A 17899-nucleotide genomic window follows, 5' to 3' on the forward strand; every position below is an offset into this window, starting at 1 on the left:
GGCTACATTTCACTGTGTGTTATACTTGTATAACTATGCATGTGACAAATAAAGAACCTTGAACCTTGAACCTGAACCTTGGAATCACTGGGCTGATATTAACGTCTGGTAATAGCTTTTTGCTTATTAATCAGTATCTCATTTATAATAACTGATGTATGAAAATTTCAAAAGTAAATAAGAGATGGAAGAGCGTTGATGATGTATCGTCCCACTAGAAAGTCTTCTGCAGTTTCTGCAGTTGTGTTTGCCACAAACACAACAAAATATTGGCCAATATATCAGAATATCACATTTTTAAATCAACAAATATTGGTACCAGTATGGGTCTTTAAAAATCCCTTATCAGTCAGACTCTGTCCAGCATATCCTGGCAAGTTAGTGTTGATTTCAGCATATAACCATTCAGTCTTTACCACATGGTCCCCAACCACATGTAGCTGTCAAAGAGGATTGTGCATAATTAGCTCAACATGACTCATAAAGGAAGCTAAAACTACGCATGCATTATCGTCAGCTTTAGAATATTACGCTTTGATTTTGGCTATTCTTTATCTTGTCTTATGAGTCAATCAACTTAATAAAGAAGCAAAACTAATTCACTGAAGTAATCCTTTAAAAATGAGGCTTCAAGGCCTCTGCGTCACTGAGTGTTAAACACAGTCAAGCAACGATCATTTATACACGTTCTTTGATCAAATTCAGCCGATTTGGTGAGGTTTATTCTTGGAAATTTCTGTTACAGTGTAGTTGAGCCAAGTATAAGATACAAAAACACAGGCTTCTTTTGTTAGAAGGAATGCTTCATAGTATTATGTCTATATTTCCGAAAAACTCTTCTGTCATTCTGGTGCACGTTTTTAAAAAATATCCAGCCCTTCTTCATTTCTAAGTCACCAGAAGTCCAACAATATCAGAAAAGATACAACAAACAGTGCTGGCAGATATTTGTTTTCAGTTTTCTTCTAGGGCTGAAGTTTTTGTAGATTTGTAGATCCATTTGGAGACATGTTTTTCAAATTTTACTATTCACAAAACAGGGTAAAAATATAAACACATAGATAAAGCTTTCGCCATCTTTTGCTTTTCCTTAGATACACATGTGACCCCATTAGCATCATCCATGGGTACAGAACAAAACAGTGACACATCCCACTGATCGTGACACACTTCACAATTACACAGTGGATGCCGGACAAACACACACACACGCACGCACGCATACACAGTAAGAGCCTGTGTGGCCCTGGCTGATTAATTGGGGCGTTCAGCGGCGGTGATAGCTGTGCTCCTCAGAGACAGCACACTGCCTCTCTCACTCCACCTTAACCTCTGCTGGACGCACACACACACACATATACATACTGTAACCACACAAACACACATGATTCATCTCCCTTGTCGGCCGAAATTAGACCACCTCTCTTGCTTTCTCCCTCTGTTAACCCATCTTGCAAATAACCCTCCATCAGCTCACGTTCACCTTGCCGAGAGCGATGGCGTTCTTGCCGCAGAGCAACTGGTTAAAAGTTGCGACGCGGGGGAGCGCTCAGGTGTGCGCCTCTGTGTGTGTTTCTGCCTCTCAGCTGCAGACAAATTAATGAACCGGTGCACAAAACCGTAGAAATGCACAAACAGATTCTTATAAATGCACTCATTCCAGCGCTCCCTCATCTTTCTTACTGCTGAAGGTGACTCGCTTCCACACACACGCACATATAAACACACACACATCCACGGCTTCTCCTCCACGAGTTTTATGTACCTTTAAACCCCGCCAAAGGAGCGGCCATATTTCTACTGGACTGCAAGGTGACTTCAGAGGAAAAAAAATGTGGGGAGGTTGGGGGTAATGAGCATAAAAAGAACAAGTGGCAACAGAGAGAGAGTCTCCACCTCTGGTCAGGGTATTGTTTCACGACGACCGACCCACAGTGCCTCCTCCATTGTCTCCCCATCATCCTCTCATGCTCCCTCCTTATCTGTCCTTAGAGAATTTCCATCTCTTTTACCTACGCTTTGTCTTGCTTTGCTCTCAAACACACACTCCCCTGAACAGACACACACCTCCACCTTTTCTCTCTCCCTCTCTATTCCCACCCTCCCCAGTCAGCTGTCATGCCTGCCACTTTCTTGTGCCCACTCATTTATTACAGGTCAGCATCGCGGGCGGGGCCATTTAGAAAGGACAGCGTGCCCCATCTGAGCACGCAACCTCTAACTCGTACAAAACGCTGTACATAAACACCCGTAAACACACGTGGAGAACTAACGGGTGCACAACCATGCATTCTTGCAGATCACAGTTGGCAAACACCAACAGCACAAAATCTCAGCATGGATACTTAGTGACTACAAACAATTCCTAGCAGAAATTGGTCATGAAATAAATTCAAACTGAAATGAACTCAACTTTTTTTTATTTAAATCTTCATAACTTGAATGTGGAAAATAGGTCATTCTGAGGGAATTCTATCAATTATTCTTCTTTTAGTGGCCTGAAACATAAAATCAGCAAATCAGAACCACTTTAGGAGGCAAATTCAAATCAAAGCTTACCCCACAGAAACTACACACCTACCAACAAAAAGTACACAAAATGGCTCAGTCGGACTAGGTAAGGTAAGAAATGTTAGAAATCTTCCCCTCAATTGGAAAAAAATTGGTGGTTGCCCAGTGATTGCTGATTTGTGGCGACCAGCTCATTGGCCAGAGGTCGACCATGCAACAGCCTCACCCTCTGGTTGATCACTTGGAATCGCGAGATGATTGCACACCTGGTGGGAGGTAACCTATTTCCAAATAGTCATGGTCTGACTCATTCATTGGATTGGATTGGATTGGCAAAAGGTCTCCGATAGATTGGTAAAGGTTTGCAAATAACTGATGTCTAATTTCTAAAAGTAGACTAACACGCTGAAATCACCCTGAGCTAGTGTGTACCAGTAAACACAACTCATCCGCAACGCATCTCTTTACAATAGGGGACTCAACTCAACTGGTTGTATGCCTATGTAAAAGTTGGGTTGCAGAGCACGTCTGTCATTTTGCAGTTAAATTGCAGGAGGATCTATAATTGATTTATCAGTGCAAATCTAAATTTTTACAAATTACATTAAATTGCTGACTGATTCCGACCGGGTCTGCAAGTGGTTGCAGACCTGGTCGCCGTTTTCAAAGCAACCACTGCAAACAAAAAACAGATGACAAGCTCAGTGTAAATTGCACAATCACCCGTTTCACTAGTGTGGTTGTAACATTTCTAAAATCTTCAATACCTCAATTCTTACATTTTTATTTGCATATATATGTTCAGACTAACGACAACAGTTTTGTGCCATACTACTAGTAAATAGAGGGTTTACTCCGAACTTTCTAAGGCACATTTATTACCCTCAACAACTGCCGTCTTAACTACGTAGCAGATAAGAAGGGGCCAACAACCAGTTTTCAGCAATGAGAATGCTAGCAAAGTTCTTGAGGATTATTTGGTGTTTATTTGTACTAAAATATCATCGACACAATACAAGAATACAGTGCGTGTTGTCAAAAGCTCAACAGGTTATAATGCAGCTAGTCCGTCATTTATGCTCGAACGTTGATCCTTCATGATACAACGACAACCAAGATGTGTCCAATCATCCCCAAATAATATCTCACATTTTTTGACATTTTTAAATAGTTTTATTGTACTGTACTAAAACAAAAAGACGCATATTGTGGAAAATTGTTGGCAAACACTAAGGTAATTTTTTTTTTGCTCACCCTCACCATAAACTCACACATTTAGACCGTATTCTAAATTCATCTCTAAAATCAGGTCTTAACTCTAAAACCTTTCTGTATGTTGTGAAAAAATTTGAGCTAGCCAAAACACTCCACCAATCTCAAAATTTCATCACTCTGATGGACAGGAGCTCAAACTGTTTTTTGGGTTTTTTTGTTGTTAATTTTTGTTTAAAAAATGAAGCACCACAATAAAGAGCCAAAACACTGCTGTAGGGACTGGCACTTGTAAAGACTTTACAAACCCTGCGTTCATTTCAAATGTACAGTGAAGTGCACACACACCGCAGCTGCCTGCTTCCATAATTCTGCCCTTAACAAAAGAACACAGCTTGTTTCCGTGGTTTGAACACATTTTTAATCCTGCAGAATTAGCAGAACACAAGACGAAGTCGCGGAGAGCAGCGCTCGTGTAGATCTGAGTTTGCGTCCTTTAAATAGCAGAGCAACATCTTACCGATATTAAATTTTAATCCTTGTAAATGATGCCTTTCTCTGCCACGCTGACAACTGGGGAAAAAAACAATAATCTCTTGTTTTCTTTTCTGTTTTAATTGTGGGCAAATATTCAGAAAGCAACCGAGGCAGAGAGAGATACAGACAGACTCTGGCAGGAACAGCCTGATAGACACAAAGTCGCACATGCCTAAGCATACAGAGTATCAATCGCACACACACACTCATGCGCACACATGGCCTAATACACACTCTCATAGCGCCAGACAGATTAAGGCCTGATTAAGGCGGGTGTCGCATAAAAGTCTTGGAACAGTAAATATCCTTAATTTGTACTGTAATTAAACAGATTAGCTGCCGTGAATATCTTACTAGGGATTAGCTCACACACAATACACCAGGCGGGGTTGATTACACACAAACACACGCACACAGACACACAACACTGTGTGAACTAATGATAAACATCCAAAATAGCTAAGTTTTCAACTAGACTGAAATAAAAATATGACACAGAGTTAACGTGCGTATAAATGTGTGTGTGTGTGCAGTCACACAGAAAAGGGGGGGCACAATGAAGGTAATGACAAAAATCTACAGGTCGTGGTTGAATTGTCAGGTCGACACATGCACAGATGAGGGATTAGAGACCAGTGATCATTTCTCTTCTTACAGACTTTCATTAAAACTGAAGCCTTTGTCAAGGTTACGGTGGAGGGGGGGGGTCTATTGTGATTCTAATGCCCTCTATTGTGCTGCGCTGAGAGACAGAACAGAAAGCAAAGGGAAGCAAGTGAAAGAAGGCAAAGGAACTAAAAAGAAAAAGCTCAGACAAACTCGTTTGTGAAAGACGGAGTCGATGGCACTTGATCCTGCTTCACCAAAGAAGTGCTGCCAATCAAAGGAAGCTGAACACTGTCCCACTTCCTGTGTTGGCTCCATGCCTGAGCACAGCGCTGCAAATATAAATTCAACACTTGTATACACAAGCCCAAATACACAAATAGATGCATATGCACACATACGTATTTGTGCAGCTCACGCACTGATTCCATATAAGCTTCAACTCAGAACCACAGGCCTTCCCAAAACCTAAACCTCATGACAGAAAACACTCTAATATTATCCATAAAGCTTCTGGACTTTGTGCTAATCACCATTGCGAATGTAATGCTTGTGCTATAGCGGCAAAGAGATAATTTTTACCTGCAGGTACCATGTTTCAGGAACAACTCTGCTTATGTAGTTCACTATTATATTTTTTGGGTTCCCTGTCAGTTCAATATGATCTTAGCAATGCCTTTCCCATTCAAGGAAAAATAAAACAAGACTTACTGCTAACCTAAACATCAAGATGAGATGGAAAATGTTCTATTGACCAGATGTCAATAGCTGTGGTTGCAACATGTGACTTAACTTATTTGCTTAAGTTACTATTTTGGACAAATGACATGTAGCGACTAGTCTCGCGAATATCTGGCAACCACCGTTCATGAAGGAAAAATTAGTGCTTCCTGACCACCGTGGTTCCTGGAGGCTGATGGCAGTTGTATATAAAATGAATGTTAAACTTCTAGTCACATAGGTCTACAGATCAGGAAAACATATACTCCTCAACCGACTGGCAAAAATCTGGTTGCTTTGGTCACTAGTTGACTGCCATGGTTGCCTATTTTTCATGTTTATCTGCAAATGTGAGCTAACTACTAGCTGAGCAGCAGTAGAACTTGAAAAGTCTGATGTAAACTGGAAATTAAAAAGGCTTGCCTTCAAAGTAAATATTAAAAAAAAAAAAAAACTACCAAGAATGGTAGTCTGCTAGCAAGTTTTCATCCAGAAAGTACTACTAACTAATTTGGGGAAGGACATTGTTTTCCAAAGGAACCAGTGGCTGGATCATATCCATTATGGTGGAAAACTCTTGGGCAATGTGCACATGATGTCACATGAGAAACCTCAATAGAAGTCTAGGCGAAAATAATTTTCTATCTTGACCACCCTAAACACTTTGCTGCTGAGTTTATGGTCATAGTTACTGGTTTTGGTCACACTGATTTAAAAAAAAAAAGCCACTGAGCCTGCAGCTTCAATCAGACCTATCCCCACTCGTCACAGCTGTTTGGTTTTTTTTCAACCAAGCTAGCGATGCTGGAGTCGAGGCTTCAAAACTGGACCAGTCGGCGACATCACAGTAACTAGGTTCATCTTGTATACTGTGTATGTAAGTGAGGCAATCACCATAGAATACTTGCATGTTAAAAGGCCCTAATGAAACAAGCCAAAACAAAATTTTTCATAGCCTAAAACAAAACAAATGGTCTCTACAGCTAATTTCCTCCTTCATAAGATAGCCAAGCTCAGTGTTTTAAATATTATAAGTGCCTAAAATGATCATTATTAGATGTGTAGCTACTTTAGCTAGCAGGTCGATGTTGACAAAGGAACCGTGTTGCCAACTTAGCGAGTTTGTTACTATATTTAGCGAGTTTTCAGACCCCCTTAGCGACTTTTTTTTCTAAAGCGACTAGCAACAACTCTAGCGACTTTTTCTGGTGTTATTGGAGACTCATTTATGACGACCTATTGACGTGAAAGCACGTATCAGTTTTACTCTCAACAAGCAGCGGGTGCTGCCATGGGCACCTCGCTTGTGCCAAAGCGCTCATGGGCGGAGGATAGTCCTCCCCCAGCTTCTATCAGGGCAGGAGATGTTCGCATCTATGCGTCCAAAATGCAAATGAATCGTGCATGAGCGAAGCCGGTGCCACCACACCTACTGTAACTCAGTAGGTGTGCTAAAAGAAATTTAATTTGTAGTTCTGAATAAACTCTAAATGCAGGACATTTTTAACTCACTTTATGTCTCTTCCACAATGTTATTTCTCTCTCCAACAACATAGGTTGCAATTACATTAGCATGACCAATTATGCAAATTAGGCAATGACGTCATTTAGCGACTTCTAGCGACTTTTAGGACAGCCAATAGCGATTTTCCTTACTGAGGAGTTGGCAACACTGCAAAGGAAGCTCTAGCCAATAGCTGTCTGCTAGGGTTCACCTAAACATTACATGCCATAGCTAGTGATCACGTTTGCTAGCATTAGCTGATAAGTTATCACAGCTTGGTTACTTCTGGCTCCAGAAACTAAACCGGTGGGTCAGGTCACAATGGCTAGATCTGCAATTTCATCAGCTAGATGCTAAAGAAGTCATTTTGCTTACCGGTTGTGTAAGCATAGTGGCTAACTGTGTTAGCAGCTAGCTGTATTAGCTAAACAGTCTTTAAATGGTAAATGGCCTGTATTTATATAGCGCTTTACTAGTCCCTAAGGACCCCAAAGCGTTTTACACATCCAGTCATCCACCCATTCACACACAGCTGATGGCAAGCTACATTGTAGCCACAGCCACCCTGGGGCGCACTGACAGAGGCAAGGCTGCCAGACACTGGCGCCACCGGGCCCTCTGACCACCATCAGTAGGCAACGGGTGAAGCGTCTTGCCCAAGGACACAATGACCGAGACTGTCCAAGCCGGGGCTCGAGCCGGCAACTTTCCGATTACAAGGCGAACTCCCAACTCTTGAGCCACGATCGCCCATATTAAGTTTTTAAAGCTAACCCTAACCGAGACTAAGATGAGCAATTACTGAAATACTTGACACAAAATTAAACCCATTTAAACCCGTGCAAGTCTCCGATTGCACACAGAGAGACGCATACACACATGTAAGTGACAGTTTGAGTGGTGTGTGAAGGAGCTGCCGACAGCATGTTGTCCATGAAACAAATTGGGTGTCGTAATTAAAGCTGGAAAAAAATGAGCTGTTTTCCATTCTCCCTGTGTGCTCGATGACAGCCCTGCGCGCGTACACACACACACACACACACGACTAATGAAAAACAGAAGGAGGGGAGAGAGTGTGTGAGTGATTTTTGAGAAAGAAGCAGAGTAAGAAAGAGTGAGGAAAGGCGAGGAAATAAAAAAGAAGCTGTTAATAAAATGTGGAAAGAAAAGCAGAAGCGAAGGGAAGTGAAAGAGACACACAATGAGCGATGCTAATGAATGAGAGCAGGATGGAGACAAGGTGTGCGCGAGGGGAGAAGAGCAGACGAAGGGATTTGGAAACGGAGGAAAAGGAAAGGAGATGACAAATGTGCCGGACAGAAAGTGGAAGAGAGGTAATGAAATAAAGGACAAAGTAAAGGAGGTTGTGCAAGCCAATCCACACTGCTCGGCAAGATCAGTGTGTATTTGCGATGCTCGATAGTGTGTGTGAATTCGGGTTTTGTGTATGTGTGTGTGTAGGAAGCCCCTCAGACGCAGGATGGAGGCATTTGTCTCTGAGTGGAATTACAAGTGGCGGGTTGAACAAACCCTCCAGTGGTCTAGAAGAAACAGAAGAGGAAAGGAAAAAAAAGATTCCTCTGTCTTTCCTGTCTTTTCTTTTCCTGGGCCATGCTTCACTCAGTGTGTGTGTATGTGTGTTTGTATATGAGAAAGAGAAAGAAAGAAATCAGAACCACCCAACTCTAAAACTACATTGAGTGAGAAAATACAGCTGCCTTCCGCTTTAAAACACACAGCTCACAATGTCGCAGAATCAAAATGCATGCAAAAACGTAAACAGTGCGTGGACGCGCTGATGTTTACAGTAAATCCTTCTGTGTTTTCGGGCGAGACTTAAGTCTTCCTAAAAAGGCGCGGGGGGGGGGGACATCTGTGCCAGGCTTCGATTGGCCAATCTAACTCACACTAGGAGTTGGCACCGGATGGCTCGGCACAACCAAAGCCAGCCCTGCTCATCATTAGGAAGCACAAGCACGGGGGGTGGTGATGGAGGGAAGGGGTTCAAAAGTCTGTCCTGCCAAACACACAAACACGGCGCCAGAGACGAAGAAGCTTCGGGATGATTACAGAGGCCAATAAAGCCGCTATTTTGCACCCGAGTCTTGGATGTTTTCCCTCCCATGCTGTGCAGTTGTGATTCCGCATGTAAATATTTGGGCGGGACACAAACTCGAGAAACAGAGGCCCCTCTGTACAGCTAGCGGGCGAACAAAATGCCAAGCAAACAGGCTTGTGACGTTGTCGGATCGCTCTTGAATGCATGGGAAAGAAAAGTAGGAGTCAAAAAGAGATGACTTTTTTTTCCTTTGAAAAAGAGAGCAAGAGAGAGGACAGCGTCATCTTTGTCCGGCCCGTGCAGATAATAATCTGAGTGCTGATTCAGCCGGCGAGTACCATGAGAGGTAGCGCGCTGCTGTCTCAGGCCTTGGAAAAGCGTTCCATCACCCCCATGCATCACATAGTCATTTGTAAGGCTTCCCTTACGGCCCGCTGAGACTGTCCGGTTATGACAGAGGAAGCAAATAACAGCCCACACCTCAATGTCACCCTCGCTGAACTGCGATTATTATTCTTCTGTGCAAACTGCCGTGCGTTATTCCGTCTCTTTCAGCAGAAGACACTGACAAATGCACAGAAACTGTACAGATCTCCATCAGCTCGCACCGGCATATATGACAAACATCCAGCTGAAGCCTGGCACGGGTCGAGCCTGGCAGATATCAAGTTATGATAGCCGTGTTGACTAATTTAGAGCAAGATTGAATTCCTTCACCCCCCTCATCTCTCATGCTGTCAAATAAAGGCCTCGCGGTCTAGACTGATCCTATCAAAAAAAAGCTTAATTAGCTTGTAATAAATTCTCATTTCCGTCAGTCTTCTACAAAGCCTCGGCCAGCTCCGTGTGTGCCAGCTGACAAACGCCCAGTAATTTGATACTGGCATTCAGCGGGTTCCCTTCCCGCTGCCCCTTTCTCCCCCTCCGCCATTTCACAGGAGATCTTTAAATGTCACCCAAACACACACACGTGTGAGTGCAGCATTTGTGAGGCACTCTCAAGTGCTGGAGGGATTAAAATGTTTGAGCCAGTTGCTTCAGGAAGCAGAGGTAAACAAAAAAACCCAAAAAGAAAGCGGTAGATGAGGATGGTGAGACTACCGGTGTGTGCTTCTTTTATTAAGGTAACACTGGTAGATATCTGTTGGTAGCACGTGACTATTAAAAGAAGAAGCTGCTTGTGGCTAGGCAGAGATTTACATCAGATGCCCTTCCTGACTCAACCTCAAAGGGGATTTGTGTCTCTGTTTGGAATTGAACCAAGAAGTGAATATGTTAGCCACAACACTAAGGAGTCATCACTTGATAATATATTTGGTAACCATATTTTTTTCTTAAACGCGGCACGGAAAACTTGATTTCCACCCATTAAATACCTGTCGACGTCATCGATTACTGGAAGGTCCCAGGCGCTTACAGCCTGTTAAGTTCTGGGAATCATCTGAAACAAACCCTCACTATCCTGATCCTGATTACCCAGCATTTTGACCTACACGTTAACATCTCAACTGCCAGCTTTTCAATCAGAGCAAAACTTTATTTCCTGTCAATTCCTGGCCTACAAATTCCTGCAAACAATCATTAACCTGCACCTCCGCAGCAATGTGCAGTCCCGTTTGCTGACTCAAACACCGCTTTTCATGCATCGAAATCAAAAGTTGCAAGCCAAAAATTCTCCCTGTCGAGCTCTGCCAAAACAACGTGTTCAAGAGAAAGCCGTCATCTGTGATGTGACATTTTCATGGCACATCTTCTCAAGACACTTAAGAGACTAACTCAGCCGCCCCCATCCTTCAAACAAGTGCAAATATGACTGAACACACATGACTAACCCTCTTCACAACTACAAGGACAGAGTGTGACTGTGTATTCATGACCTCAGAAAGACAAGTTTGATACAACCCCCCCCCCAAAAAAATTTTTTTTTACAGTGCTTTTTAATGGACATCAGTGGGATGTACGGCTGCACTGATACACTCTTTAACAATCATAGTCCCTGCACTTGGACCAGGTCAGATATCCCAAGTGTGGCACATTCTCTGGGTTTCCAAGTCCTTGAGTGGAAGTCGATTTATTGAAGTCGCACTCTGGTTTTTTGATGGAAGACTTGCTGAATTTGAAAATTCCCAGAATTCTCAAAGGTTTTTTTCCCCTGCTTTTTTATTTCCAGGTGGAAATTAAGTAAATTAATGAATTAATTTATGTATTGCTTCATAGTGTAGTGGTTAGTACGTTTGCCTAACACGTGAAATGTCAGTTGGAGACACTGATTGCAAAATCACATATGCAGATCCAACCGCTCTGGTGACCCCTTTCAAATAAAGGAGCAGCTGAAGGAAGCTTTAATCAATTAGTTTAGTTAATTAGTTCACTATTTCACCAATATATAATTTATGAGGCTGAGCTGAATATTATATTCATGCTTCAAACTGGCTCTGTTAGTCAAACTGATGGCTGGATTAACCAATCGGTAGATGATCTGGTTTTTGCATATTATTCGAATTGCTTTCATACAACACGCCTCATTCACGTCATTCTTTTCTACGTGCGATAAATTTGACGAACGCATCAAGAGCAACTCCGGTTTGAGTATACTACCCACGGTAGCTTTTGCATGCACACTGGAGCAGCCAGAGACCTCACTCTCATGATCTGCTCAGTTCCAGCTTTAGCCTCCTTAACCCTTTTCAAGCTACCAGGACCAGGCTGTATATGTGTTTAAAACCCCAAACTGCATGATGTTCAAACAAGACGGTCAGTATAAGAAGCTCTGACTAAATTAGGTGCAGGTTCAACAGCATCAGTGTGTTTTTTGTGCTTTAATCACACACAGTCCTGGTTATGGGGACAAAAAGGTACAAATCCTCCAAAGCATCTCTATTAACAGGCTTGCTCCTTCTGACCTCACACCCGGGGAGCTGTAATTGGCTGATTTTGGGGGATGTTCTCTCAGGTGGAAATTTCATGCATTGTCACGCATGCCAGTTTACTTCTTTAGTCTCAAATCACCAGGAACATTAGGGCTGAGAGAAGTCAGCCAAGGCTTTCTTTTTCTTTTCGCCTTCCATGAGTTTAAAATGAGAAAGCTGATCAGGCCTGTTTCCACGTGGTCATTGCTGATCTCTGAATGACTTTTGTGGGTTTCACGTTTGTCTAATTGAAAATGAAAAAGCTCTCTGGCTGTGTGAAAACATCCACGCTTGGCACAGATGAGGCGCCCACATAGTTCACAGCGTGTGCACCCCTGTAGACCGGCTGACTGGAAGGACCGCTTCAGACATTTGTCTCGCAGCAGGAGACAGATTCAATCACCATTTTATAAGTGAACATCTTTCGCCTTGACTTACTTCACCCTTGCACGGCTTCACGTGGGATTGATATATGATGTGTGCTGTCATTTTTTATACCTCCAATAAAGAGGGAGAGAGCGAGAGAGATGGGGGTGGGGCGGTGGGGTAGTTATAGGAAAGAGTGGAAAGACAGCACACTCAGCACTGCTCAATGCACACAAACACAACATTTTCCCCAAGAGGCATAGCTCAGATTCCTAGGCTACAATTTGCATCACAAATATCCCAGAGTGGGAGTGCATGCACGGAGAATAAATAAACCAGCGAGGGTCCCACTTTACTTCTCCATTCATCCCGGGTGTCACCCATCCATCCGCGCATCCACCCTCTCCATCGCCTTGCATCCAAAGATCCACTCGGGACTCAGGGAGAGAAAGAGAGAGGTGGTGTGTATGTGCAGAGGCCAAAGAAAAACAGAGCTGTCTTTAGAGGCGGGAAGGGGGAAAAGCATCCAGGAATTTAATTTGGAATCCTTGGAAGTTTGGGGCCAAATTCACCTCTGAACATGAATCTGACAACTTTCCTGTTGTGCCGCCTCATAAGTGCGTTTCTGTTTGTTTTTCCTTGGCTCAGCAGTCTGTGCCAAACACTTGATTGTGTCAACTAAGAGCCCAGATTATGGATCACTTACTGAACTCCAAATAACTGGACAGAATTCCAGAAGAGATATCACACCAAACCAAATCAAATTAGAATTATCGATGAATAAGCGTGGGAACAAAAACCCATTGGAGAAAAGAAAAAAGTTGAACTTAATGATTTACTTCAAATAAGAGCGCAATCAAATCATGCATCATAAACAAAACATCCCAGCCGGATTTAAAACCTCAGCAAACACCCTACAGGGGCGCCAAAGGAAAGATCTGTCAGAGCACATAAATAAAACACCATTAACTTTACTATAAATTGACTGTCGAGTGTCACTGACGCATCCGAAGCCAAAACAGGCACGCTGAAGAAGCATTAAAGTGATTTTCGTCAAGGGACCGACTCCACGGGGGTCGCGATGATGATGATGAAAGCGAGATGTTTTCCCACTGCCTGTATCGCCCTCAGAATATCTGCTACATCTAAATTATTCAAAGACAGTAAGGAATTAAAAAAAAAAAACTGTGCCACTGGTGCAGCCTGAGTCTTATATATAAATATATTAGTCTTCGAGTCTTCTGGGGAATTAAACTGAAACGATGGCGCATTCATTCATACTTAGTGTAGGGATCTAAATAATCGGAATCAGCGCAGATTCGCAGTCTGTTTGATGACAGATGTTTTTTCTTTGTTGGGAGATTTCATTTGATGTTATCGTTTTCGAACCAGCATATCTCGCGTAAAAAAAAAAAAAGAAAAAAAACTGTGTTAAAACGACAGAAGAAGGACAGTTTGGGGAGCGTTATTTTATTTTACGCAGAGGCAGTTGAATGACAGTTTCCTGTAGGTGCGAGAGCGATAATTGAAATCAGCACCAGCGTGCCAGGATGTGAACTTGTGTTAAGTTTTGGACCAGAAAGAGTCAGAAACCCGGCGACCTTCAGTTATCATTTAGTGGAATTATTGCTAAAGTCTCTGCAGGGACAGAAAAGGATCGGCTCTGTTGCTCTTTGGATGTCTCAACTCTCACTTCATCGGTGCTTTTCAAGTCAGACCCTGACCGAATAACGGAGGCGCAGAGACGCGCATCCCCAAAAAGCACTCACCTGATTGCGCCGCACAGGATCCGATCACCGCCAAAGTGACGAGGACGCAAGCTGGGAAGAACTTCATCTTGGGGGGCGGGAAGAAAAAAAGCCTGCTTCTCTTGTTAACTCCCGTAACTCACATGTCCAATTAAGATATCCTCGTTGATCACACACGTAAAAAAATTAACCAAAAGAGAGAGCGAAAGAGAGAGATAGAGAGAGAGGAAGGAAGAAGAAAAAAAATAAAACCCCGTCGGAGTCTTCTTTTGCGCTTCTTGGACACCTGGCACCGTTTCCGTGCGCCGTGGAGAGCTTTTACGCACCGCGTCTCGTTCTGTTTGCGTGTCGGTTCCTACTCCAGTGTTTAGGTCGCTTTCCACCGCGGATACTCTGAGCCATTTACTCCTCACACTGCCATCGCGCCGGTGGCTGGGGGGAGGGAGGAGGAGGATGGGGGGGCGATGTGCGCGCGTGCGTGTGCGTATGCGCGTGCGTGTCGGGCGTCTGAACACGCCTCCTTTGGAATGACCGACACCTCCTTCGCCCTATTAAGTCCCATCCAAAAGATTTGGAGCGTTTAATACTTTTTTTCTTTTGGAAATCCGCCCACACTACTTATCGCCTCTCCTGATTGGCTATTAAGCTCCAACGCTGCCGTCGATACACCTGTTAGGAGCAGGTTTTGTTTTGGTTTCTGTTTGGCTGCTGTGTCGGCCACTGTGCTCTTCGTTATTGCTGGGAAGACAAATTACTTAATATCTGATCCTGATCATGATGTAGGAAGTAGTTTGTTTAGGGGAGTATAATGTGACAGACAGACAGAAGACATCAGTGGAACACCCCACAGTGTAGTTTCAGCAACACCACGAAAGTTTCCTGCTTCGCCAGCAGGGTCAGCCTCTGCAAATACCCACCGCTACGAGGCACAGCCTATAAAGTTTGATTGTGCTGGTGTGAAGAAGCCGCAGTGAAGGCAAAAAGCTGGAGCAGTGTACCATTTTCAGGGCCACTCATTTTACAAGCCAGTCTGCCCACAGATATTCTGCACTCTGCTTTTTATTTGTGGACTGACGTGAAAGTATGAAACGAGCTGGCGAATCGACGAGGACAAAAAGATATTGATTTGCGATCCGTGTAAGGCGAAAACTCGACCGTAACTGGAACTATTGGAGAATTAGTGTGAGGACCATCCTTGATACAGCCTCACGGTGCCTGAAGGGATGGTTTATTTAGTGTCCTTTGCTGCTCTCTAGGGGAATTCACGGGGAACTGCTCGGTTCTGAGCCTTTTGATCATAAAGCTGCTGAGTAGTTCTGTGCAGTACTGCACATTTTGCCATCAATATGATACCAAGTATTGCCAACAACGATACCAGTACTTTTAACCTATTTAACCTAATTAGGTTAACATAGCAGAGCAGTGTGTCATGATTTATGAGATGAATCGTCATCAGTTTGCAAAACACATTTTAATGACATTAAATCACTGTGATTTTCACTTCCTTTTAGCTTTTAATGTCTTTAGAAACTAGTGTGTGTTTGAGGAATATTTTTTCATTAACTAATATTTTAGTTAATGCAATTCACTGGGATTCATACTGAAGTTAGAGAATAAAAAGTATCAAACTTATCATTGTAGTATTGATCCGATGCCAATACGAGCCCTGATATTGATGCTATTGATATAATTTCGATCCACAAACCTCTGCTGCTGAGGGACCTGAAGTGAAGGCCGTATCTCCTCAGTAGCATAAAGGCGGACATCAGGACCCTCACAAAAATCATTAAATGGGTTACTTTGTTTGCTTTTCCATCACAGATGTGTGTGTAATCACTCTCTAAAGTTTTCTGCATTTGAAAAGTCACATAAATATTAAACTGTTTTCATACAAGCTGTAGATTATATTGGGATACACACAAAAAAAGGTACTTTAATGTATCTGTAGGGGGCACAACCAAAAGTGAATGGGAGAGTGAACTCCAAGGCACTGCCTTTGTGCATTTGACAGTGCACAACGGCAGCTATTTGTAGCTTTTTGCTTTGTGCTTTCCAGAGACCAGTTCTGTACCTCTATCATTGTGCAGCTTTTAAAAAATTAAACCTTTAAAAAAGGTCAAAATTGTGTATATGGGGTTGTCATGGTTCCCCAAGTAATTGTGTGTGACTTTTTCAGCTTACCAGCTGAAGATGTGGCTGCCCAGGGCTCCTGGCGCACCCATTTATCATCGACACTTATCATCAATTCAATTCAATTTCATTTATATTGTACCAAATTCCAAATTGCAAAGTAAATGCCCTACAACCCTTATAGAGAAAACCCCACAACAATCATCTATGAGCAAGCATTTGGCAAAAGTAGGAAAGAAAAACTCCCAAAACTCAGACCGGCTGGGCGTGAGGGCAATGAGACAGGGCAAAAATACACAGTATACAGTTTATAACCCGCCACTCACCATTTATCAGGTTGTTGAGCTTCCCAGTGTGGTAGCATCACTCAGTCTTCTTTGGTATTTATTGATTTTTTGTTTACATGCCAACCTTACCTGTAGAATCCTTCCTGGTCCATCAGCCTGGCTAGCTTCTGTTGGGTCATACCTACAAGCGCCACTCTCACCGCACTCAAGAGTACTTACCTGACCCTGTGGAAAGCAGTGAATATTCACCTGCGTTGGAGATTCTGAAAATCACAGCAGGGTACAGATTCCTTTAATAAAAATATTTTAATATGCAGTTGTACACATGGGCAATAGGCTGGAACATCTGAACCTAAAGATGCAACTTCACCAGGTAACCTGACACGTAGTCTTTAGACTGTTCGAGGAAATCTGAGAACCCAGAGAAAATCCACCAAGCGTGAAGTGAACAAAAGATGCCACAAGTTCAAACCCAAGAACTTTTTACTATGAAGTGACAGCGCTAACCTCTTCATCACAGTGACACTAAATATATGACAGATACAGAGTGAAATACGTATCCATCCGTTTTCATAACCACTCACCCAGTTCAGGGTCATGAGAGAGTCGAAGTCTGTCCCAGCTGTTGTTGCATAGATACACCTTGGATGGGCCATCAGTCTATCACAGGGCCTAAAGGTTTTCTGTTTTAAAAAAATGAACATTGAAACAATAAAATGATCAAATCTAACCGTGGAGTTAATATTCTGCATTTTTTCTTTTTCTGCTGTCCGTTAAAATCTAGAAGAAAAGTTGCCTTGTTTGGTCACACATCTTAATCTTGTTCAAGAAAATGTGGAGACGCATTAAACCCGTAGTCTTCCTAATGATCAGGATGGGACGACTCTTTCCTCGGGTGATTTTGTTTCTAGTTTCAAATCTACTCCAATACAGCATAATGAAATGGTCCAATATTCATCAACTTAACACATAAATATCAAATACATATAAATAACATGTTGGATGGTTAATGTTCATCTGTAATGAGTGTAAGCTGTCAGTCTGCTGTTTACCTCGGCCTAAATATACAGATGTGGACAGTATCTGGATTAGGGTTGCCAACTCCCTGAAAAATAAATAAGGGACACCTCGTGGCCAGGGCCGGGTGACCCAGTTGTCTTCACCCTTCCCAGTGTGGTGAATATGACAATTCGAGTATGACAATTCAGATTACCGCTCATCTCATTGGTCGAGGAAAGGTCGCTTACGGAGAAAATACCGGAAGACAACAGATGACCACAACAAGAAGCATGGCCAACAGGGAAACAAAC

At 42.8% G+C, this 17899-nt stretch overlaps 1 protein-coding gene across 3 annotated transcripts in view; it reads right to left on the bottom strand.

Moving 5' to 3' along the window:
* LOC102292440 (receptor tyrosine-protein kinase erbB-4) overlaps nucleotides 1–14682 on the bottom strand; it is a 376157-nt gene extending 361475 nt beyond the window's left edge. For all 3 annotated transcript variants that reach the window (XM_005920194.3, XM_005920195.3, XM_005920193.3), the window contains exon 1: nucleotides 14194–14682. In XM_005920194.3, coding sequence (XP_005920256.1) covers nucleotides 14194–14260 — 67 coding nt within the window. In that variant the 5' untranslated portion in view covers nucleotides 14261–14682. The remainder of the gene's footprint in view (nucleotides 1–14193) is intronic.
* Nucleotides 14683–17899: the final 3217 nt, after the last annotated feature.

This window comes from Haplochromis burtoni, unplaced genomic scaffold (assembly GCF_018398535.1).
Source record: "Haplochromis burtoni strain Fernald_Lab_line unplaced genomic scaffold, NCSU_Asbu1 Contig_38, whole genome shotgun sequence".
Taxonomy (NCBI): domain Eukaryota; kingdom Metazoa; phylum Chordata; class Actinopteri; order Cichliformes; family Cichlidae; genus Haplochromis; species Haplochromis burtoni.